Source organism: Haemorhous mexicanus, chromosome 7 (assembly GCF_027477595.1).
Source record: "Haemorhous mexicanus isolate bHaeMex1 chromosome 7, bHaeMex1.pri, whole genome shotgun sequence".
In the NCBI taxonomy this organism is placed as follows: domain Eukaryota; kingdom Metazoa; phylum Chordata; class Aves; order Passeriformes; family Fringillidae; genus Haemorhous; species Haemorhous mexicanus.
Window position 1 is genome coordinate 13,003,923 of NC_082347.1, and position 25,389 is coordinate 13,029,311.

At 39.1% G+C, this 25,389-nt stretch overlaps 1 protein-coding gene across 1 annotated transcript in view; it reads left to right on the forward strand.

Moving 5' to 3' along the window:
* The first annotated feature begins 3,001 nt into the window (after positions 1–3,001).
* RTKN2 (rhotekin 2) overlaps positions 3,002–25,389 on the forward strand; it is a 34,069-nt gene continuing 11,681 nt past the window's right edge. Inside the window, 10 exon segments of the mRNA XM_059851118.1 lie at positions 3,002–3,083; positions 6,014–6,213; positions 7,935–7,959; positions 7,961–7,994; positions 11,560–11,613; positions 12,523–12,640; positions 13,980–14,180; positions 18,800–18,894; positions 20,413–20,519; positions 21,520–21,651. Of these exon segments, the coding sequence (XP_059707101.1) occupies positions 3,033–3,083; positions 6,014–6,213; positions 7,935–7,959; positions 7,961–7,994; positions 11,560–11,613; positions 12,523–12,640; positions 13,980–14,180; positions 18,800–18,894; positions 20,413–20,519; positions 21,520–21,651 (1,017 nt within the window). The 5' untranslated portion in view covers positions 3,002–3,032.

Consider the following 25,389-nt stretch of genomic DNA (forward strand, 5'->3'; position numbering starts at 1 on the left):
AAATGTTTAATTTTTTAATTAAGCATCTGACTGAATTAGATCTACTGAATTATGAGGGCTGATTTTATAATGAAAAAACCTAATATCTCTAGAAAGTGAATGCAAAAGAGGACCATTACATTCAAAGCAGAAGCAGGTATAAGAATGTGAGAAGCCAGACTTTGCAGAAACATGTTCCTAATGTACTGGAAAATTGGACATTTGAACCAGCTGAAGAGCAGGGATGCACAGAGCTTGAGAAGATACTATTCATGTTCTTAGGGCTGAGTCCTACACATTTAACTGCCACTGATTTCTTAAGGGCTCCAGTTCAACTAAGTGTCTACAGGAGTGTGTAAGGGCTGCAGGCACGGGCTCTTTATGCTACTAGCAGTCACATTTTGGGACTTTATTAAGACTCAGATTTGCTGAACAGACTGTACTGTAAAACCATGCTAATTAGCATCTAAAATTCTTGGACAACTGCCACAGATTCCTGGGAGCTGTCTACACCACCAGCAAAATGGTTTTAGAGATGCTGACTGCCTGAAATAATTTGGGGCATAACTTGTCTTTTTGCAGTGATTTTTATTGTATCCAGGTAGTCATCCTGGCTTTTGACAAACCCTGTTGGTGTGTACCTGAGAGCTGTTCTCTGGGGTCTTGGGGGCAGGGCTTCTGCAAAGATTGAACCAGTGGGTTTGTTCTAGAGTCTAACTCAAACTGCTTGGGATGATGCTGGATAGGAAGTGTTTCAGTGTGTCTTTTTCACGGGTTGTACCAATTTTCTGTGGTAGGGCACTATTTGGTGAGTTGGTGAAGGGATGAGTTACCGTAATTAATTCCTTATTTGTTTTTCTCTGCAGTAAGGTTATAATTTCCAACTGCTCCCACAGTTTACATCAAACTCATCAAAGAGTTTCAGCCATTCAGTCAAGGCTGTAGCCTCACTCAGCTCGGGTCAAGCACCGATTCAATGACAATATGGGTCAGTCAACCTGAGACTTTCACCTGTTTGGTTCAATTCCACTCCATGACATTTTCCTGTTTCTAGTTTACTTCTGTTGCCTAGAAAGTGACCTGTAGATTTTTGAGGCTCAAATCCCATCCCTGAGTGATTCAGAAGAGGCCAGACCCCACTTTAAGAGAGATGCCATACTGTAAAGCAAAAGGGCACTCTGATCTGTCATCTCATGTTCTCCCCTCATTTGGTGGACTGCTTTTGCTGTATCCAAAATCCTGAAATCTGCAGCAGAGACAGGAGTCCAAGGCTTATCCTGGGTGCATTAAGCACCAGGATTAGGTGGAGACTTCCCTTTAAACCTCCCTTAAGCTCACTCTTAGATATATTGGCTGTCCATATGCAGCACTAAGTATCATACCTTGATTAAGCAAAAGCTTTTTGGCTCTTTGATGGGATTTCTCCACTGAATGAACTGGACAAAAACTTTCTGGAAAAGTCACAGTACCTAAAGAACAGGAGGGAGTATCCAAACAACTGGAAAAAATATGGCATCCATAAATATATAACCTGGGGTAGTGTTACAAAGCCGAGTGATGCAGACTCCCCAGGCAGGTGCAAGAGAGAGCCCTTTATTGCAAAACCCAGGCCTTTTCAAGCAGTTAGGCCTTTATCAGTTACATTCTAATTAAGCACAACAAATGTAATCCAACCAACCACCATAAACCACAATATGAACAGGTAATGGTTATAGAATTTGTTTTTCTACTCTAATTCAGCTGAGTCACTTTCCCATAGTCCTTTTCTATTCAGCTGAAGTCACAGGCCTGAGCCATAATTTTACAAGGGTAACAAGGCCCTAATTCTGTAAGGTTTTACCTATATGCAACAGGGTAGGGCTTCCCAGTTGTGGCATGTGCTCTGCCAGTGGTATGCAGAGGACTTCAGGATGGCATGAAGGTATTTAATGAATATTTGAATGCCTCTCCTTGCCCTAAGAAACATGACCCAAGATGGAGACAGGAACTCCAGAACAGCTGCCTCTGCCATCTCTGCCTCCAGGTGAAATGAGCACTCTGGAGGGAAGCAGAGCTCCCTGCCCTCTGCCTTGCACCAAGGAATGCATACTTTTGGTCCAGAAGTTCATGATTTTCCTCAAAGGCTAGCCCACTGTGTTTGTGCCCCCATTGTAAATGTCGGGGGTCCAGCTGAACAGCTGAGCACCTATGTGAAATCCTGATGAAGCAATAAGGCTCTAAAAATTTTCCCTTCTAACTGCATTTTCTTATATTTTAAATAAGCATATGTTAGCCTGGAGACTTCTGTCTTCTGTAGAAAGCTGTTAGCAACACTGTATATCTCACTCATTCCAGCACATTTTACTTCCCACAAATGTTGACAACCCTGTGCAAAGCAGTGAGGATCTGTGCTTCTGACCATCACCTGTCAAGGAGGAATTCAGAGAGGAAAGCCAGGAAATCAGGGATGAGGAATGAATGGGAGACACTATTTGGCTCATTTGTTTCATCTGCTGAAGACAAACAGAGCTGCAAAACTGGCAGCAGAAGAGAGAGATATTACTCCCATTCTTCTCCAGTCAATCTAGTGAATAATTAATGCACTTTTACTCAGTGTATAACAGTATAGTTTTAACAATATGTGCTACTAGTGCAGCTATTGAAGTACCATCGTATTAAAGATGCGTAATTAGATGAACGGCAGGAACCCAAGAACACGGTTAAAAATTCATGGCATGCTTTGGGGCAGCAGTGATTGCTGCCATGAGCAGCACCCCGTAAGAGCACTCATCAGAAACAGGCGGCACCGGCCTGTTTCAGGAGAGTAAATTAACGGGGAAGGAAGAAGCCAAGACAGGCGCTGTCCTGGCCTTTACTCCTGGCACTCGCTGTTGTGGCTAAACACGAGGGGGTTAGCGCTGCCGTCAGCAGCAGTCGGCGGGCCCGACGCGGACCCGCAGCTTTCCCAGCGAGCCGGGCCGGCCGCTGTCCCGCGGGGCGCTGCTGGGGCCGGGGGCGGGGCGGCCGCGGCCGTTGTCGGGCGGGAGGTTTGAACGGCGGCGCCGCCGAGGAGGATGAGGATGATGAGGCGGCAGCAGCCCGGCGGGCCGGGCGCCGCGGGGCCGGTGAGTGCCAGGGCCGGCAGGGCAGGGCAGACCCGGCCCGGTCCGCACTCTCGGGTGCCGTGGGGGCGGTGTGGCGGGCGGTGCCCGGTTGCGGGCGGCCCCGGGGGCGGGAGCTGCGCTGTGTCCGAGCTCGGGGCTGTGGGGGCCGCGGGCTGCCCGCGCACCGTGGCCGGGTGGCGGCGGTGGTGTCGCCGTGCTTCTGAGGGAGCCCGCAGGGGGACGCGGCGGCTGCTCTGGGCCGAGCTGGGCCCCCGCTCACGCTGTCCGCCTCAAGCTCTCGGAGCTGCTCCCGTGCACCTCTTTAATCTTTCTCGGTTTTCCGATTCGTGAGGGTTTTTTTTACACTTCGAGTTGCTTAAAAACCCAAATAAGTTGAGCTCGGGAACGTCTGTGAAACTGTGTCTGTCAATTGCAGCAAATGCTCTTTCTATTTCCAACTGCAACATGCCCAAGCTGGTGTCTTGACTTCATAGCCCTGTTCTAGAAGAGTACCCACTGCCTGGCTACTTGCTTACTTTGGAAAGATATACTATACTTACGGGGTTCTGACATTTAGGGTTTAGATGTAAACCACTGTGGCAGTAAATCAGAAGTGTACTTTGGAATAAGATTCTGAAAGCCTGTGATGAAGTTTCCCATTAAATGAACTAAAATTTCTACCTGTCCTACCTTCAGCAGTATCCGTATAATTTTTTTTCAGCTGTTGTTATTTTTGTTTGTTTTGTGACTGCGTTACCTTTCTAATACTAGAAATTTCTTATACTGAGTATAATTAGGTGGGGAATACAAAGACACTTTTTAGAAGTGTTGCTTAGGTAGCGCCTAAGTTTGAGTGTGGGGTTGAAAATCCCAGCACAGCTGTTAATAATCTCGTCTGGATTGTGCTGCCGTTGGTGGGGGAAGGATGGCCCTCACAAGGGAAACGGTGTGTTAGTAGACAGCATATGGCAATACAGTGCTGTGTCATTCCTCCAAGTCCAGATGGTGTGCCTGTATTTTTAGACAGAATGAGGGGGGAAAAAAAGCTGACCAATCTCTTTTGGTAGGCACAAAGAACTTTATACATTCCCAAATCAGACTACTAAATCCTTCCTTCAGATGAGATTTATATAGTGTGGTTATTTAAGCTATGGCCCAACAGCCATCTACTGCTAGTCCAGAATATTTTATGTGAACCTGGCTGAGATGTAGTGTGGACTGGATGCTTTGTGCAGTTCTTGAAACCCAGTATGGATACATGCAGATGCCCCAAATAGGAATGTTTATTTCCTCACTGTAATTCTGTAACAGGTGATAGATGTGGAGAGGAGCCAGGGCAGTGCAGAGGCCTGTTCCTGTCTTGGGAATTATTATGGGGAAGTAGGATCTCATTCTTTGAGCTTTGTAGCCGCTGATTTATTAGTTTAGGTTCAGAGAATAAGTAATTATTTCTTAGGGACAGGTGTGGGCCTTGCTTAAGTTTTCATAGCCATGTAAAATTTGACTCAGAAGAAGAGAAGATGGATGAAAGCTATTTACTGCTCTCTTTTTTTTTTTTTTTTTGTTTTGTTTTTTGTTTTCTTTTCTGGGATGAGTCCTAAGAAAAAGTGTAAATAAAGATGCAGGTGCTGAGAATGCAGAGATGTTGTTGCCCTGCTTTATCTCCTTCCGGCTGTGATTGAAACTTTAAAAAGCAAACCTGTGAGGGTTAAAAAGGGGATAGTCTGTGGTGCCATATGGGGTCCCAGGCTTTCATGTATCAGCTGTAGAGAACTTCTATGGAAAATATCTCTGATGTGAGCTTTGGGAGCTATTTACCACCAAACAACCATGAATTTGTTAATTCCAGAGGTAGTAGAGGCACTCTTGTTTAGTAATGAGAAAGCGTCACTCTTCACTGACCTGCAAAGTATTTTCAATGCAATCCTGCAATACCATGACAACATTCTGTTTTTCACTCTGTTCTTCACGTGTCAGAAATATTTGGTTTTGTCAGGGATGACCACAAAACAAAGTAATGTGTATCAGTCGTCAGTGGCATCTAATGGGCCTTTGGGAGACAGCAGTCTTTGGTCCTTCACCTTAATTATTTCCTGGCCTGGTGTGGATTGACCTCTTTGAAGTCACCAGTGAGGAATAATGCACATTTATGTTGTTGCAATAATGCACATAAATGTTTTCTGTGAAAGTCGCAGGAAAAAGTTGACTTCTCAGCAGTTTTTATAAAACCTGAAAAACCCCCACTCCTTCAAAATGCAGTGATGGTGAATTCCAGTGACTTGCCAGCCATGTTTAGTTTACTTCACTGTTTCAATGAAAAGTGTGCCTGACATGATGCCTGTATAGTCTTGAAGCCACCACAGCTGTTTGACTTTTCAGTTCATGGCCTGATGCAGTTGAATATTGGGATCAGTCTCCTTTTTTTTTTTTGTTTTTTTGCTTCTGCTGTTATCCAAATTTCTTATCAACCATAACTGAAAAAACCAGGTTTTCTTGACTTTCTCAAAGACAGTCGAAGAAGTGAAGAGATTGAGTTTCTGATTTAAAATATTTCAGACATTTTCTTCAGTTAAAATGTATTTTAGTATGGGTGACTGTTAAAAGTGAGTTGTTAATTTATAAGCTTTTTCAGTTAGCCCTCTCTAGGACTGTATGTTATTATTCTATGAATGACACATGGAGGCACATAAAATTTTATTAACTTTCAGATGGTATGGTGAATAAATCTTGGTTTGGACTTTACATATATAATGGATATAGTAAATCTGTTTTACCCATGTTTTCCTCATTTGTTCCTGAAGAGAGAAGCACCATTCTGCATTCAGTAACCATTGCAGTAGCTGTGCATAATTAAAACCTAGAGTTCTCGACTCCAACTGCAGAGGATTTAAAAATTGAGAATACTCTTAGTTAATTTTTAGTTTAATCCTTTGGTTTTTTTGCATCTCTAGGAATGTGACACCCAAGAGAAGATCAACTTTGAGGTCCGCATGCGAGAAGGAATCTGCAAGCTGCTGGCAGTGAGCACGCAGAAGGAGCAGCTGCTGCGTGCTGTGAAGAGCCTGATGGTTTGCAATGCTCGCATCCGGGCCTACAGGGCACAGCTGCGGGGCCCAAAGGAGGAGCCCAGCCCGAGCAGCACTGAGGAGCAGTGAGTAACAGGTCAAATTCAGAGGGAGCAGGATGAAGCAGGCATTTACTTGCATGAATTTTAGCAGTCTGTCTAGGAATGTGGATTTAAATCCTTCCTTATCTCCTAAACATAAATTACTTCTGCCTTAGAGCATTACATTATAAAATAATTGCATTATCTTCTCTTTGCTTTAGAAAATTAAATACAAGTCATATTTTCCTGGGTAGTTTTTATTTTTGACATTAATTTAGTATCACATAACACAATGAACTTATTTTCTTGATCACCCTTAGCATACAAAAAGGTACCTAGCCAAGTCTGATGGGACAAAACAAAGCTATCCAAGAGAGAACACAGCTATTTGTATTTTTCATTCTTTCTATTGATATCAAGGGTCCTTTAATAATGGCCCCATCACGGTTACTTGGTACCCTCTGCTGGCCGCTTGTGTTAACTACAGTGAAGTGATAAATGCAGCGCTCAATGGGAAGAAAAGTAGCTGAAAATATTCTCACCTTATAACTCTTGAAGGAGCTAAATCATGTGTATTTTATTTGAATAATGTTACAAAGTTTTGGTCTAAATGGAATTTATTTGGGGTGCAATGCCGAGAATTGTGGTGCAGAGACAGGTTAATAATTTATTGAAATATTATATTTCAGTTTAGTGTAGAAACACTGTGAGTACATGCTTGGCTCCAGTTAATTGTATCTGTAGGAGCAGTTCCACTACTTCTCAGTTTCAGAAATGTTCCCTTATAGGAGAAATATGTTGGAGGAAAGAGCAGTGTTTTCTGTCCACTATTCTGAAGCTGCTTTTGAAAACTGGCATATAATACATGTGGTATTCTGTAATTATTGCATTCGTATTGCTTTTTCCTAATAAAATAAGGAGTTTTGCAGTGACTCATCTTTTATTTATGTTTTTAGTGATGGAATAATATCAAGTGTGTATATGTGCTGATTTACTTAACTCCTTGTCTTTGATGTCAGTGAGCACAGAATGGTGGTGGCACATGTCCAGAACAAGGCAGGGATATTTGGACATGTATCTGAACAGTTGTATTGTGTATTTTGTTTGTGACTGCCATGCATTGCTTGGATTTCTGTCTTCAGGGGTACTTGAGATGTCTGTGGAGGTCATTAGAAGAGATGCATGCTACAGAGTTGTTTCTCTATCATTTAAATTATATCTTTGGTAGTTGATAGTCCATTTGGAGTTCTTTTTCTTTTGATATTTACTTCAGACTGGAATTTGTTTAAGACTTAATCGTTCCAGAGAGAGAAAATTCTGGGATCTGTCATCTGTGAGTGCTAGCAGCTAGGAATTTTAATTTTATTAATAGAGGAGGAGGCAATTCTTTAAACAATAATAGAACCAATGAATTAAGTTGCATTCTCATTGACATATACAGAAGGCAAAAATTGATAATTTATTTGATCCTGTTGCAGCTGGAAAAGACAAGGAAGACATCTTCCTTGTGTGTGTGGGACTTTACTTTGGAGTAAAGTCTTCTAGGGAATTTTAAAAAATGGTGGTGTACCTTCCTTACAGATTATGCTTAAGAAATTAATGACTCGTATCTTAAACCAGAGATTCCAAAATTAACTTTAAAGAAAGGCATTTGAAATGAGCTATAATATGAAAATCCTGATACTTCTTAATGTTTAAAGGGTTGAGTTTTAGACATCTAAATACACAGATCTCAAAAATCTTTTTTCTTTTCTTCTTTTTTGGAGGTCTTCAGAAAATGGGACAAAAGACCCGGATGGCATGCAGAGCAAGGGTTGCTATATCAGGTAGGAGGCCGGGTAGTCACTTAATTGTAGAAGCTAATTAGCTGGACAGTGTCTTGTAATACAAACTATACAGAAAAGATTCTATTTTTGAGTGTAAATGTGGTTCAGGGCCATCAGTCCTCTAATGCTGCAAGGGGACTTGTGCTTAAGTTACACATGGGCTTTTGAAGATTCTGCCCTCTATTTCCATTTTACTCACAGGACATTCCACAGAGGGAAATACTTCTTTTCTGTTTGCCACTAAACACTGAATGCATTTCAAAGCTAAATAAGTGTGAGTGAGCTGAAAACTTTTTTTCTCCCCACAACGGCAAATTTGAAGTGATAGTACATGGCATGTCTAACAAATTGAGAGCAGAATCATAACTCGAATGAAAATGTTATTTAGGCAATGCAGATTACATTATACAGCAAAGGTGTAGTGGTATGGCTTCAATGCAGGCTAGTAACAATAACATTTAACAGCCATTCCTAGTGGGCTGTTTTCTAGCCTGCTCTCAAACTTCAGCACTGTGGATTTATTGTTTTGTTTGCCTGTGACAGTAGTGGATGTTACTACATTCAGCAGTCCTGTGGCTGTTCTGCCAGCTTTGCTGAAAGATCTCTTTGTGCTCTCTGACCTGCTTCATTAAGAATAAAATAGTGTAGAACAGCTTGCTACTGAAACTGTTTCAGTTGATTCTGCATATTTTGGTATCTCTTTAAGCCAGGTAACCTCTAGTAGGAGAAGAGTGATGAGCACATGGTTCAATAATGTTTTTTGCCAGCACAGCTGTTTGCAGAATGTGTATGTGTCTTTCCTCCTTATGGTAGTTGGATGAAAGCATCTGTTTGCCTGTCTGTGCTGCGGTTGCACCTTTCTTCAAATTTGGAGAGCTATCTGCAGTGAAGACTTTAGGGTCATGTAATACACTTCTGCTATCTTTAGAAAATCAGAATTTTTTTAAGAACTCTGTTTTTAGTATGGAAAACTTGCTCAGGATATGAAAGGTTTAGCTTATTTCTTTTGATGGATAAGACCATGGGGGTGAAATACACCACTTTGTATTTGGTGCTGTCTGTTAATGATTCTGCACTGTTACCAACACATGGTTCTCAAAACTGGAGGTTATGTCCTCAGAAGTGTGGCAGAGATCAAGGTGAAGAGAAGGAAGAACCAACTGCCTCTCTGTGCAGTCCAGCCTGGGAGTGTTGGCTGCTGCCATGCCTTGTTCCTCTTCAGATACTTGTGTCAGGAAGCCTGGCCAGGTCCAGTTTACAGCAGAAAAGCCTAAATGTTGTTCTTGGCCTCTGCTGATTTATTCTTTCTATGGGTCACCTCCTGATTTTCTATCCTCAGCAATCCATTCACTTTTAAATTTATTAGTGTGTCGTATAGTTAGTGCATGCCAGATGATGATTACCAAAAAAGTAGGGCAATCGTGACCAACTGCAAAAGTTTGAGAACAGCTATGCAGGACTACAGAGGAATATGCTCCTACAGAAAGCAGCTATGTCAGATACTGTGTGGGAAGTGCATTCCTTAATCCACAGTTTTTCACACTTCTAACATTTTTACTTACCCCCCATATTTCTGAATAAATTATGTAAATTATGTTATTGTACCAATTGATTTTTTTTTTTGTCAGAAGACAATACATCAAATATTGATGAAAAAGCATTATCATAATTTAAAGTAATTTTATAAAGGACTCATTGGGTTTAAATTTGATTAATTCTGGTATTTGAATGTATCTAGTTTGCATCCACACAGATTTACAGCTAATGGTAACTGAAATTAGGTATGTGAAAATTGATCTTTGTTTTTGATAAATGACAGCTCTTTCAGTCCAAGAATGATTTGAAAGCTGATTTACAAGTATTATGTTGAACTTGTTCCAGGATTGATTGTCTATACCCTGATGATTTTCTGACCAAGGTGTAAATTTTTCAGCTAGCAAGATATTGAAAGTGGCATACAGAAGTAATCTTTAATCTAGTACTCTAATTGCTAACAAGGTCTATCGAGCGCATTAAAATTGTCATTCAGAGTTTGCTATGATTAAAGATAGAGAAAGCTTTTATTTGTTTTCACATACGAATGTAGATTTGAGACCTTTGTATTTTAGGAAAGAAACATTCTGTGCTTTGTCTCTGACAAAGATGAATATGTATATCTTTTAAAAGTTTAAGAGAGACATCTGTAATGATTTTAATAAAACTATTTCTCTTTATGTAAAACCCCCTATTTTTAGAAATGCTTGCTATGCAAATGCATCTTTAGAAGTGAAAGGCAGTTTCAGAACATGGTGATGTATTGATTTTTAGGAAGTTAGAAGTCTAAAGCTGTATGCTGGTAGTTCACTTGACAGTTCATTCGTTTTCATGAACACTTAAAAATAGATGAATTTGAAAGTTTCAGTATTGAAATAGCTTTTGTAATAAGCTGTCTCATAATAAAAATTAACTGAAGTTTGAATTTTTCAGTTACCTTCTGAGACAGAGTGACTATATGTGATTTCACTTAACAAGTTTTGTGGGTAAACCCCTGTAGGAATACATGACAATCTGATGCCAAAATACTGGCACCATTTTGCATCTTAGCATAATGAATGTGGATTTTTCCATCATTCTTATATGAAGACAACACTAGAGTCAGCAATGCTTCTTTATAATAATATTGAAGATTTTTGTCACAAGACAACTGTGTTCATGCTGTTCACTGCTGCCATCATGTGTCATTTAATATATTGCATATACTTTTAAACACCACCCTTGTACTCCAGAGATCAGGTTTGTTGGGTTTATAAAGCCCTCACAGCATTTGTCTTTTAACAGGGGACTAATAAAAAACATTAAATCTTCACCTGAGTCCTCTAAGCTGGAGGAAAATGTCACTTAGTACTATGTTGAGTTTAGTAGATAAATTGGAAAATTTAGTGAAAAAACTACTTTCCTAATATTAAAATGACAGGCATGATTTAAAATAATAGCTTTGTAATTGCCTCTCTGCTGTGGTTCTGAAGTAGAAGGATATTTTTGTGTTAAAATAAAAAAGATTTCTAAACTCTTTTTATGCTGACATTCTCACTGGGAATGTGATTACAAGTGGGATTTTCTCTGTGGTTAGCAAAACAAGACTGAAGTGTTTGCAGTATAAGTATCCCAGTCTTTTTATTAAAACAGGAAGGTTTTCCTCTTGCAGTGGGATGAGTGGTTTTCAGCACAAGGCAAGCAGGATTTTGGTTTACATCTATGCATAATAATGGGCTCAGAGAATACCTCTCAGAACTATGTTACACAGCTTCTCTGAAATGTTATTTAAGGTACTTTCAAATTAGATTTAAAATATTCTTTATTCCAGCATAATTTCTAAACAGAAATGATGCTTCAAGTTGAACTAATTATTGCATTTTCTTTTGATGTGGATAATAATCTTGGAATAGTTATGCTGTTCTTTGGGTAGAAGGCCCTGTTACCACCAGAACATCAGAAAAAGAAACAACACACTTTTTGTAATTTTTGATCACAGATCTGCAATATTGACTATAACTTTATCTTTCTTCCTTCTTTTTTCCCCCTTTAGATATTCGAATACCATTAATGTGGAAAGGCTCTGACCACTTCAGCAAAAAAGAAAGTATGTAAGATGTAATTAATTACTCTGATAAGCAGTTGCTTATGCCTGTAAGTTTAAACTGAATGAGGAAGTTCATACTCATTTCAACCCCTTTTTTGACCTTTCATTAGGTCTGTGTTTTACTCTTTGTTGTGTAAATGATTGTAACTTGAAGTTGCTGGTTTGTAGCTAGCTGCGTTAGTTCAAAGTCCTGTGGTTATGTGTTTAAACCCTACTCTAAAGAGTCCACCTGAGGAAGAATTCCAGAGGAAGCAACAGAAGAATGTTGTATTAAATGGTTAACTGAGAAACTTCTGATTAAACACATTGTTCTATGTCTTGTCTGCACTTGAGAGAGTATATTGGAGGCTGTTTCCAATGAGAAATTTAAATGAAACTTGACTGTTGGTGTTGAGGGTATTATTGGATAGCCTTCAAGTACATGCATTTTGCTGTGTCATGGAGATTAATCCTAAATCTGTTCCAGCTGTCACCTGGCATTGATTTTACTTTGATTTTCAATAGGGTCAGAGATGCAAAGCATGGCAAAATAGCCTAATCCTATGTAGCACATTCATAAAATGATACAGACTTTGGATCAAATGTTATTTTTTTTGTGTAAAGTCAATTTTGCTAAACAAAATTATGTTTTTACTTAAGTTTTTGAAGTTGCTAGCAGACACTATACCTGATTACTCAACTTTTTTTCCCCTTCTAATAGAGGTAGGCATTTTTTCCCCTTTTTGTATGTTGTTCTACCTATAGAGGTCAATTATCATAAAATCCTATGATGAAAATTTGTGGTGAGAAGAATTTGAGGGCAATTCCTTAGAGGTCTGAATTACCATTTTGAATAGTTTTGTTTGCTGTCAGTGTTTAGTATTGTGACATGCACTGTGGCTGATAAAAGTTCTCTGTGACTCTCTCCAGAATCACAGCGCTATGCAGTGTTTTGTTTGTTCAGAATGGGAGCTGAGGTTTTTGATACTGAGGTGACTATTGTGGATGAAGCAATAACAGATATCTGTTTTGAAAATGTAACCATATTGTGAGTATAATTTACTTCTGTTGAATGAAGTACAAATATTGCTGTTTTCTTTTGCAGGTGGATGTGATTATGAATAAGGCTGAGGTCCACTAGGTTTTGCTGTGGGCAAAGGAATCAGTTCATTTTAGTGGGTGGAGGATCCCCATCTCTGGAAGGCTGGTTTTTGTGTACAAAATTATGCTGGTTGTAGATGTGCCAGTTGATTTGTACTTCTTTTCATTTTTGCCCTGCTGAAGCATTTTTCTTTATATAAAGAGATAAACTTACATCTCGGACAGCATTAAATTATTGCTAAAACCTGAAAGCATTATGACATTATAGGTGTAAATGTTATCTGTCCAGCAGGTTACAGTCTCTTTCCTCATGGAACACCTCATGTCTGTTACACCTACCTGAGCATGTGCTTGACTCCACTCCCTGCCTTTTATATCAACAATTTAGAGTCTGTTTTCTGAGGAAGACTGACTGAAAAACTAGAACTACTAGTAACTTTAAATCAAGATCCTGAAAACAGAGTTTAAATCAAATTTTAAACTCTCTTAAACACCCATTCAAGTTAAGAGTGGGGATAAAGATTTAAATCTGCTGCTTAAAATTATGAGACTTAACCATTATAATTTTCTGTGAAGCACTGCAACAAAAACAGAAAAGGCACCCTAACTTGCCTTGTATCCCACAAGGCATAAAAAGACTTAATGTAAAAGCTTTTGGAATTACTTCATTATGGCATGTGTGTAATGACATGATGTGTATCTGAAAGATGAGGTTAGGTTTCTGGCTTGATGACTAAGCTTGAGAACAAGAGAATCAGTAGAAATGAAAACTGAGAAAGGCTGTGGGCCAGAGGATGCAGAGTAGGTAGTTAAGTTGTAAATGACAGATTTTATTAGATAGCATTTTTTCAGTAATTTGAAGGGGGATGAGGTGCAGCTAAGATATCTTTTAAACAGTTCAGTCTGACTTAGGACCATAGGCAGGGATAGGTTTTCAATCATGTGATTTTTGTGTAACAGTAGAGGGCAGATTTAGGTGTGTTTGAATGTCTTGCCTGTGTATTTCCATAACGTGGGTGTTTTTTTCCATTTTTAACCTAAATGTTGAATTTCCTGTTAGTAATTGTTCATGCTGCAATTATCCATCTCATGACCCCGGTACTAAGTTACTGCTGTGTACTCTAGTCCTTAATTCCATATTAATGTATATCTCTGCCTGAATGTTATGGCATTGCTTGCCTTGATTAGAAATATATTATTTAATCTATAAAGTAGCAGCAGCATTCCTTGGCTCCATACACAGTTTGTTAACAAACGTTCTGAAATTTTCTCCTCCCTCACTTCAGTGATGAAGCAAGCCCAGATTTCCAGGTGAAGGTTGAAGTGTATAGCTGCTGTACAGAGGAGTCTTTATATATAACAAACACTCCTAAGAAACTGGCAAAGAAACTTAAAACATCCCTCAGCAAAGCTACAGGGAAGAAACTCAAAGCTGCACTGGAAGAAGACAGCACTGAACCCCTTTTGCCTGCTGACCCAGTCATCCAGTAAGCCACATATATTGATGTTCTGTTTTTTTAGCTTTTAAAAAAGAAATAGGCCAAATATAATGGTAAATTTTTGGCAACCTACCAGGAAACTGTTTTTTTTCTCTACTTGCCCAAGTGAACAAAAATTTACATTTTAAATAGGAAATGAGAAAGTAGGTGTGAATTCCAACCATGTAGCTGAGCCTTGGGGCCTGGTTCTGATCTTGAAACACACAAGCAGCCTTTATCTTTGTGCTCCACAGCCACCCAGCTGGTAAATCCACTGTTCTTTGCAAACTCCATAATATTTTTAGTTTGATCTCTAGAGGAAGTTGAGCTTGTACAGTCTGTGTGTGACTCTCTGCCCATGTACCTCTTCTCCTTCCCCCTTCCCTGTTTACTTCCTCCCCCATACTATTTTTGCACCTAGCCAGTGTTGCTCATACTTAACAGGTAGATATGTGTAAAAGTTACACGTCATGTTGTGTGAAATAGGAAAAGGTGTGTTTGTAGTCAGGAGAAACCCCTCCTTTACCCTCTTCCCTAATTCCACTTGCCAGCTTTTCACTAAAACTCTGCACTGCCAAAGGCACTTTATGGTTACAGGCTACTTAGCAGGAGATTTCTGAATTGACTTTAGCACAGAACATTTTAAAATGACTTACTGGTTTTCAGTGTTCATAAGCATAAGTGCTTTTCCCAATAATTTACCTGTTTCCTTTTAAAAATTAACTGCCTACTAATATTTTCCAGCTACTTCAATTTCATTGGGATTTAAGCAGGCCAAATACTGAATTTGCAAATATTAATAGCTTTGGTTTATTTTATTGATTTATATTTTTTTAGAAATAAATTTTTCCAAGTAATTACTTTTTTTTTTTTTTTGGCAGCTGACAGTAAAGAATCAATGCTTAATTTTTGCTAGGTGTTTAGGCTTAGTCTAGTTTCATATATCTATTTGCTGGGATTTTAAAAGGAAGCATTCAAGCATACTCTATCTTTGTTGAACTGATATAACTGTAAACTGATTTTTCTGTTTGACTCAAAAATAGACATCCAAGACATCTTATCCACAGAGCAAAACAAATTTTATCACTGACTTTCCAGTGGATTCCACCTAATGACAATGCATTTTTCAATCTGCATCATGTCAGGTGGTTGTGCTTTCCACCAGCTCCAGCTGAGCCATGAGACACTATCATTAGACACAGTTTGAATCAGATATAACCACTGGCTTCTCTGCTTCAGTATAGATTGCCTGTCTTTTAAGGAAAAAGCACCAGTAGGCAATTTAAACAGCTGCCTCCTCCCCTGGGTTTTGCTTTTGGTTTCTCAAATGAATTTTCCTTCCCTCCATCTTGCAAGTTTGTTGTTTCTACTGTAGATAATCATCTCACAGTGACTATTACTTTCTTAACACAATTAAATGAACAATGAAGTGTTAAATGATGGCATTGCTGGGTGATTAAAATAGTTGTTTGGAAAGAAATGGGTTATTATAGGCAGAAAATAAGTTGTCAATTTTTTTATAGGTTCCCCCAAGGATTTATATTAGTTAGACCTTGGTATGTAGCCCTTATAAAAGGGAAGAGACTGCAAGATTACAAGAGATCTTTCAAGTATTCCCAGAGAGTTTTACCAGTCCAGCAGGGGAAATTAAACTGCAACAAAAAAGTGAACTTTCTATATTATGCGAACACCTTTTCTCTGTAGATTTCATTTGTACAAGCCTTTTTCTTTCCAACGCACACATGAGTGAAATTCTCCATTTCCCAAAAACTCTGTGATCCCTCTGTTTCAAACTTGTTGGCTTAGAAATCACTCTGGTTAGTGAAGGAACTGTCAGACTTGGAACTTCTTGAAAAAGCTTAGTGACAAAGGGCTTGATTGGTTGCTGAATTAGTTAATTTGAAATATACTGATATTCTCTCTTATTATCCCTCGTTTAGTTGCTATACAGTCTTTTGCCTGCTTAGCTTTTCAATTCTAGCCTATTTTTTTTTCCTTTTTACATTTTTCATAGAAGAAAAAAATTATAGTACAGTTTTGCTATTAAATTACAGTGTAACCAGATTGCTCTTTGGATAAATCACTGGAGAGTGTCAAGTGCTGTGTACTGGTTTGCAGAACTGGCCTGTGCAGGCCCTGGTTGTTGTTTGATGTCGTGTCCTCCACTAGGCTGAAGGTGCAGCAGCTTGCATGTCCTGTGTTTGATTTGGCAAATCCCCAGTGATATTTAGCGGCAAGTACACAGTCTAATCTGGTGCCTCACTTTTATGGTTGGGTTCTTGTTAGCACCTGAAGGTTATATTTGGTTTTACCCTCTATTATTTAAGATCTGATTGAATATGGAGCATATTGAAATTTTTTAATTTTTTTTTTTACCTCACAAGTCTTCCACTCACTCCTTCACTCACATTGAATGAATGAACTAAGATTGGGATTTCTAACATTGGGTTTAATAGTCAGGAATAGATTCTGGAATTGAAGTTGTCTTAATTAACATACATTGATAGGGTGTTATAGTTACACCTTCCCACACCCAGGTCTGTGTGGAAACTTCGGTGCCTCTGTCTCTTGATCAGTAAACAGATTCAACAATGAGCCTTTGCCACAGACATGTTCTGGAGAGGAGCTGCTTGGGGTTTTTTTAATGTAGTTGTTACATGGAAAAATACTACAGATATGCAAAGTACTGAATGAGATGCAGCAGGCAGATTATTCTTTGTAATACAAAGAAACTGCCATTTAAGGCAGTTAGCTAATTCCTTGAAATGCAAAGGAAAAACAGAGTCAACAATCCTGATTAGCCAGTTAAATCTGAAAAATATCTGTAGATAAAACTTTCCTAAATTATATTGCAGCTGCCTGAAAGGAATGACTTGTATTTTAGAATGAAAATGTTACTGTGGAGCATATTTTAAAAGTGAAGTAGCTATTTTTTTTGGCAACGTTGTTCTGGTAATTAGTCATGCTTTAGAAAAAAAAAAGTAACTTTAGAATCAGCACAGCAGTTTTATCTGTGAGAAGAAACTGAAGTTTTTGGTACGCTTTAAATAGAACGGTAATGCATTGCTCAACTGCTTGGTCAAATATAATCAGTGGAGAATCTTTTGTTAAGGAACAGTTTAGCAGGGAATATATACAAATGCTGATGGGTTTTTGTTCAGATTTCCCTCTTGAAATGCTTCATAGCAGTGGTTTTTCACCCAGGATGTTGTATTGTATTTAATTTTCTCTTTGTTCCCTGGAGACAGATATGTAACACACCTCCCCTCTAACAAACTTCCTACTTTTCCTCCTCTTCTTTCGTTAGGATTAGGGGGACGTAGACACTCTCCTTAATTATCTGCAGAGCCAAAGGTCTGAAAACTTTGTATGTTCCCACTGTGCTAGTAAGAAAAATAAAATTTGAGCAGTACTAAGAAGGAAAACTATTCTTGGTGATCTTAGTTCAATGGTGTCTTCTCAGCTTTTACACCACTAAGCTTTCTTATTACTGAAGAAATTTTAAGGATCTTGTGCTAGATCCTGTTGGGGAGAGTAGTTAGTGATTTGGAAGGGTTTGTTTTCCTGTGAACTTTGTCCTAACTGCCATTAGCCAGGTGGAATTCCTACTGCGCTGCTGGACTATAAATCTGTTACTTGGTCCAATGAGTATTTTAGAGAAAAGGTTAAACGTACTAAATTTATACCAGTTTATTCCAAGAACTGCATTCCACAATTGCACTGTGCTGAATTGTAAGAGTGATACTTTTTTCCTCTAGGCAAAATACAAAACTGAGATAAAAGATTCTGAAACCTCTAAGTCCAATAAGTGATAAGAAATCCTTTCTGCTACAAAACTGACCATACAAGTTCTGTACAGATTTCTGCCTGTAAATAATCAATCTATTGGATCATATTAAAAATACATATGTAAACAACTGGTTTATAAAGTGTAGTCTGCATAGGCAAAGCAAAGAGCAGAGCAACATGGAGAAGCATTATAATGCCTTTTAATTTTTAACCTGTATTTTCAGATAAAGTTTGTCATCAGTTGTTCCATTAACTTTAGGAATTTTTGAACCTATTACCAAATCTAATTGCTTTAGGCCTAGGAATAAGAGCTGTAAAACTATTGAAAGTTACTTGGTATCTGACTAGAGGAGAGAGGTGTTTGAGCATCCAGAGAGTGCAGAGGGTTTGGATAGCACAGCCTGTTAGCCTGTGTTTGGCTGCTGCTGGCTCTTCAGGAAGCACAAGCCCAGCTCGTAGGCAGTAACCACATGAGAAGTCTCCTAGCCAGCAGGTCCCAGAGAGGAGGCAACAGAAAGAGTTGTAATGAATGATGGCATTGGCCTGGAAGTCCTGGGGTGGGAGGAACTGGAGGTACACATATGGGGGCAGGAGATAAGGATCTAGGAGGGAAAGGAACAGACTGTGGAACAGCATTCACAAGGAGAACCAGAGACACAGGAGTTGTGTGGGAAGAGGTTGGAGGTGTCCATCTGTGGTCACTGACAGGTCCTGCCCTGCACCTTGCTGTTTCCTTGTACCCAAATGTGGTCTCTCAGGCATGTCTAGACTCCCTTTAATTACTGCTTGAGCAACATGAAGCAGAAATGTCCTAAATGTGCCTTTTCTTTCACATTTAGTGGAGCAAAGTACAGTTTGCTGGCATACACCACTTTGGGGCTGGAAAGTGCTGAGGACAATTTCAGGACCCACAACCTTACCATTACAGGAAATGGTAAGTACATATGGTATCAATTTAAGGAAATAAAAACCCAGTAACATTTTGCATTAAAGTCTTGTTAACTAAAGAGCTTAAAGAGATTATTTTTCTTGATACTCAATATAGAACAACTTTAATAAAATATTTAACGACTCTAAACCAGGCATCTGTACACAGCTGAATAAACTATAAGTTGAGTAAAATGTCAAGTCCAGATGAAAATTTAATTCTTCTGGGAGTTTCTTCTGTCATTTGCATCTCCATCTTATGTGAGTTATAGTTATATACAAATTATTTCCCCTTCCTCACAACCAAGGAAGGGTATCAGAATGAAGAACAGCTTGTTCCTCTGTAGTCAGAAGGAAAGAAGAAAAATTGCTTCATTTTGGTGAGATTGTTTGAGGCCCAGATTTAACACAAGATGAAAGTGTGTGTGCTCACAGTCTGTGCTGGCTGCTGTCCTTCAGCTTGGGGGCAGCACAAGTTGGGAGCAGTCAGCCTGAATGCTGACACTGGGGGGGACTGATTATGCTGCAACTGATGGTGTTATTTTCACTTTTGGGTACTTTGTCCATAATTTTCTGCAAGGATAGCCCCTCCCATAAGCCATCCTCTAATTGTTAACTTAAGGCATGGGACTCTCACTGTTGCTTCTGGGAATTTAAATCATTTACTGGGGTAAACTTGACCTCAAAGGGAATTTCCATCTTAACATTTCAGTAATTCTGAATAAGTACAGATTTGAAGATTTATGGGCCTTTCTTTTCTTGAAGTGTTGGATGAATAATTCTGAGTACCTTTTGTATTTGTAAGGCTTTCTTTATTAGTACTTTATATCTTTCTTCTTGAAGTTCCTTTTTCTGACATTAATTTACATAATTTAGTCTGGTGAGGAAGTACATACCTGGATATTTTGTTCATTACAAGCATTTCTAAACCTTGACCAAAGACAGAGTCACATTAGTGGAACATTGCATTACCTACTTCTAATTACAGAAGAGAGAGCCTATTGCTCTCTCTTCTGTAGTGGAGCTGAGTGATTCCAATTCATTAGAAACTCCTTGGAACCCTAAATGCTCCTCTAGTGCTGAAGGCAAAAGTAGATAAAAATTCCTTATTGAAGCTTCATTGAAACAACCTGAAGCAAAGTGCTCATGTATAAATGTAGCTGTGTGCCACAATGGGATGGGCTCAGGGATCACATGAGATGAGAGGGCCAGTGTACTTACCTTTCAAAGAGTTTCTAGCTCTGAAATGAGCTACATTTTATGTAAGAACAACTCTTTTTTGCAGAGCAATATTACCATTTTTACTTGAAATTATTTTGAAATTTACTAATTTTTTCTATTGAAAAACATTTCCTGAAAACTAAAAATCAGTTTTAATCTAATCCCACAGGATTAAATCTCATTCCTGAAAATATACTTATTTACACTCAGGATCTTAATGTAAAAACAGATGTAGAAAGCTAAACTTAGGGCAATTTTTCAGACCTGAGTGTTTGTCTGTCTTTTGCCTTTTTCTTTCCCCTAGAGGAATCCTCTTTTTGGCTACCCCTGTATGGAAACATGTGTTGCCGTTTAGTTGTCCAGCCCTCCTGCATGGCCAGGGATATGATGGCAGGATTTCTAAATCAGCAGGTAAGAAGACCTTGCTTGTGTTTGCATCCTGGGCTGTTAAAAGCTGTCACTAAGAGTCAATTGTTAGAACATTTGCTTTTACCTGAAGTGGTGTATGGAGAACTGTTTTCTTTACCTGTTCTGCCTAGAGCAAGGGGGAAACTCTCTCACAGCTACATTAACAAAAGGTGCCTTCAGTGGCTGAGCATGGAGAAATCAGTGTTTCCTTGGCATGACTGACATAGGCTGTTAGTAAAGATCAAGTAAAATTCTACTTTCAGAGTTGGTTTGCAGTGGTACTTGATGGCATCAGTCCTAGTAATCCTGTGGCTCTCATCCATGTACATACCCCTTGTTGTGCTGCCACAAGAATTCTATCACAGGCTGGTGAACTGAGCCATATTTAAACTCATTCCTTCAGAAATGATTCATGTGAACTCACTTTACTTCTGTGTTTTGGTTTGTTGCACAACTAGGCAAATGAGAAGGTGATAGTGGAGGGCCAGAAGGTCTGGGTCATTTGTCAGGAGTGCTGAATTACAGGCTTTAAACTGGTTGTGAAACTGTTATGTTTTATGAAAGCTGTTCAGAAAATTCATTTGAGGAAGTGGAAATTCTGTACTAATGTCTTTGCTTGACATTTGTTGAATGTACTGTGTATTTCCAAAGTGAAATACTCTTTTTATTTCTATTATTGTGCAATTGCTGTAGCTAATAAAGGTGCTTTCTTTTTTTATACTAGACACCAGATCTAGATTTCATTCTGTGTGAACCAGCAGATTCTTTATTATTAGTGTCACATGGCAAGTCTGCGAAAACTGTAAAACACCAGAATCCATTTAAAGTACTGCTAACATTTCAGAAATCAGTGATTGAAATGTTCTGTAACACAAAGTTTTTGTTGTAGCAATGAATTCGGTGTGGCTAAGGTTTGGTCACTCAGGGCTGATATGTGTGCACCTTGCAATATGGTTGTGTTTTAGGTTTATGTTTGGCAATTTCTGACACTTCTTCCCCTTAGCAAATGGTAGGAGGTCTAACAAGCTGGAGGAGGCTGTATTGTGTACTGAGAGGTGGCAAACTCCTTTGTTATTACTCACCAGAAGAAATTGAGGCTAAAGTGGAGCCAGCATTGACAGTTTCCATCAACAAGGTAAAATTGGTTTTATGGGGATTTTTTTTGTTTGTTTTGTTGATTTTGGGGGGGGGGGGGTTTAAATTTATTTTATTATTTTGGGGGATGCTCTTTTGAGTTTAAGAAATATGTGCAGTCATTTGGGCTCTAAGCTGCTGGTATGCAAGAGTGCTTTATAGGTAGAATGAGGGTGGGATGTACTTTCAGTGAAATTTGCCCCCCCCCAGTGAAATTTACATCCCCAGCAGGAACATAACATTCCTTAGCTGTGGATGTGAATTCCTTCTATTGCATTAGACTGGTTAGCATAGAGGTAAAAAGGAGGGTGTTTTTCTCTAGGAAAAGTAATAACCTTTTATATCACAGTTCTATAAGACAGCCCTTGGAAATGTGTTGTTTACAGTCCCCTAGCAATGCTTTGGTAGACTTTTGTCCTCAGCAAGGTGGAATTCTAACAAAAGCTTTTTTGTTGTTACGTGTTATTTGGCCACAGTCTTAATTAGAAGGAGAAATGGAAAATTTTTCAAAATATTTTAGTGCCTTAAAATAAGCTGCTTTTCTTAATGCTGGTTTTGTCCAGAGCATAATAACTTTGGAAACGCTGTTCTCTAGGATGATATTATTGCTGTTGTTCATGCCCTGAGTTTAAAATGTAATTTTAAAACATTGCTTACTGTTTGGCCAAAGAAACAGTAATTAACCTGAAGTAATATTTAAATTAGTAATGTTATTGGAATGACCTTCTAGAATGGCAAGCATTAGAGAGAACAGATGCTTTCAAAACCTGGTTTTGGTGCAGGCACCATGGGTTAGTATCCCATAAGGATGGGCAGAGGAGTTCAATGTTGTTTGCAATACCATGGCTGGGTTCCTCTTACACCAGTGAACAGACCCATTTGGGAGCTGTGTTAAGCACAGGCTGCTCTGGGTTCTGCTGCTGAGCTGTGAGTGCCAGGCAGGCCCAGGGCAGCTGCTGGGGGCTCCAGGCAGGGCAGCTGGGTGCAGCAGGAGCCTTGGCTCCCACCGTGTTTGCCTTTAACCAGTTCTCTTACCTCACTCATTCCATGGCTGCACAAATGCCTGCGTGGCACAAGCACAGGGCTCAGCCTTGGCTGGGAACATGTGGGGGCATGGGGTGACAAAGATGCTTCTTACAGCAGCAGAATCAGCTCTGGGTGCCTTGAGTGTTCCTGGGAGAGGTGACTGCATTCTCGTTCAGAGTGAGACTGCTATAGAACCCAAACATTTAAATGGGTTGTAACAATGTGACCTGTTTGTGGTAGGATGGTTTTTTTAATTGCTAGATTTAAATTGATTCCTTAAATAAAATTACCTGGTTTTCTAGTGCTATTTTTCCTTCCAACTGTTCATACATTTACATTAAGTAAATATTTATACTGTGATATATATTTAAGTAGGTTTACTTCTTCAGTCACTTTCAATTTCACTAAGTCAGCCTCTGCCATAAATCTGTTTTCCAGCTGTTCACAGTATCAGTTAAGAAATGGTAAACTTTAATAAATTATAGAATGATTAAATAATTTTAAAACATGACAGGAATATTTTTTAAAATTATGTATCAGGCTGCCTCATGTCTTTCCTTGGGGTTCTCTGTATTAGTCTAAACCCTGATTTTGCTTTTCCTTTTAAAATAACCATATTGTCCTAAGATATTTTTCTCCTTCAAGTAACCAATGCACTTAGAACTTAAAATCCAGCTTGATAAATCTTTGCTGAGAGATTGTCCTTATGTTTGCAGGGTATCCTTAAAGCTAACATGTAAGAGGTACATGATTTATGTATCTTACACCATTTTACAAAAACATCATGCTGCTGGAAAATGACTGTGAGAATTTCCTTCTTCAATGGAAATAAAAACAACAAAAAAGAAAATGCTATTGAAAACATATTTGGATCCTTTACTACTTAAACAGTTTCTCTTGAAAATAATGCCTGCAGATGTTTTTTGATTCCTTTGTTATGAAATTTCTCGTGCGGATTAAATGAAAGCAGACTAATCGTATGGGCTTGTCTGCTACATGTTGTTAAAGAAACAGCAATTTCAAAGTGAAAGTCGAGACTGAACATCAACTCTAGACATTCTAAGTAAAATCTCTTAGGGTTGCATATGTGGCATTTTCATTTGTAATGTGAAGTTGATCCTTTACATGTAATTTAAAGATACTTTCTGAGAAGTAATGAAATCATCTGGATTTATGAGAAATTCTCTGGAAAATGCTCTCACCAATAGCTGTATTTCCAATTCCCTTTGAATTGAGACTTGAAGAAGCCATTAAGACCAGCAAAGTCATTACTTCAACTTTAGATGACTTTACTGCTACTGCTGTTGAGCAAGAATGGTTCTGCAGTTCCTATTATGCAAGTGCTACTGTTATTGTTCCAGCTAAATGTGATTATAACATATTATATTGCACAACTAAGTAGGAAAAGAGAAATGATATTTTCTGTAGCAAAGAAAATTTACTGGAATCCAATTTGAAGAAATATCTTTTATGGGCCAGTTCCTGATTTTTTTTCAAGTTTTCTTTAATTTGAAATGAAAAATAAAGGCCTTGCCTACACGTGATAGCTTAGTAAATTGGTGCATGTTCCAGCAGTTCACGTTAGTTGCTCAGTGTTTGGAATACATAATCTGCTGTGTTTGGTTCATAGATTGTAAAACTTTTTTTGTGCCATGGGTGCTTGAAGCTTGAGGGATTCTGGGATCTTGCTTCAAATTGCTGTAGTCCCACAATTTCCTTCCTGGCATATTTTGTCCATGCAGTCTTTGTGCCGGGGCTCTGCAGTCGGCAGGCCCAGGACTCTCTCCGTGCCTGTGCTGATCACTGAGGGGAGCAGGGTGAGGAGTTCCCACAGGGTCATGGGAACACTGCTGATGTAGTGTTCCCATGCATCAGGAAGGAGCAGAGGGACAAAATCGATTACCTTGGATGACAGTCCTTGGTAGTACAGCTGTTCTGGTTAGGTCAGGTGCAGGATTTTGTTGGAAAACGTGGTGATGGTTGCAGCAGTGTAACTTCAAGGGATCCATCCATATTTCCAGGGAAGCAGGGAGTTCATCCTTGGGCTGGAGCAGAGGAATAGGGATGTCAATTCTGGACCATGTAAGTTTTTGGGGAGCCAGCAACATGAGGAATATTCACTGAGTGTCTTGGGGAACTCCAGCACAGGGAAATGCGATAATCCCTGAAAATATCTGTATTCTCTGTAGTAAGGACTTTGTCCCACTGGTTGGCTTAGGAAAAGCCTTCATAGCTGTGAAAATGTACTGGAAAAGCACAGGCTAGTTAAGTATCTCCAAATGTCTGGTATCTCATATCCCATTGCTCAGTTTAGTCTTGCAGTTGCTTGAAGGAGGTTGTGGATGCAGGCAGGGGAAGCAGGTAGAACACCCAGATCCTTGTACCACACATGCTCAAACTGAGCAGTTTGAAAGCTGCTTTATTGGCTCACTGTTGCTTCACAAAATGCTTGCTGGTCAAATGTTGCTATCTCCTTTTCCATGTTTTCAGCTGCTGCATTGCTGCCAAGAACAAAGGCACAGATATCCTAGTATTGCTTATCCATGTCATACTCCCATGTTGTACTGACCAGCCAGTGGCCGTGAGGATGTCATATTAGTACAAGGTCACAAAACAAGCAAGGGACAGAATATTAGCTGATAGACTGAATTTGGTCTTTTGCATTAATGTGTTTGAAAGCCATAATTTGAAATGTAACCATTTTTCCCTGCTT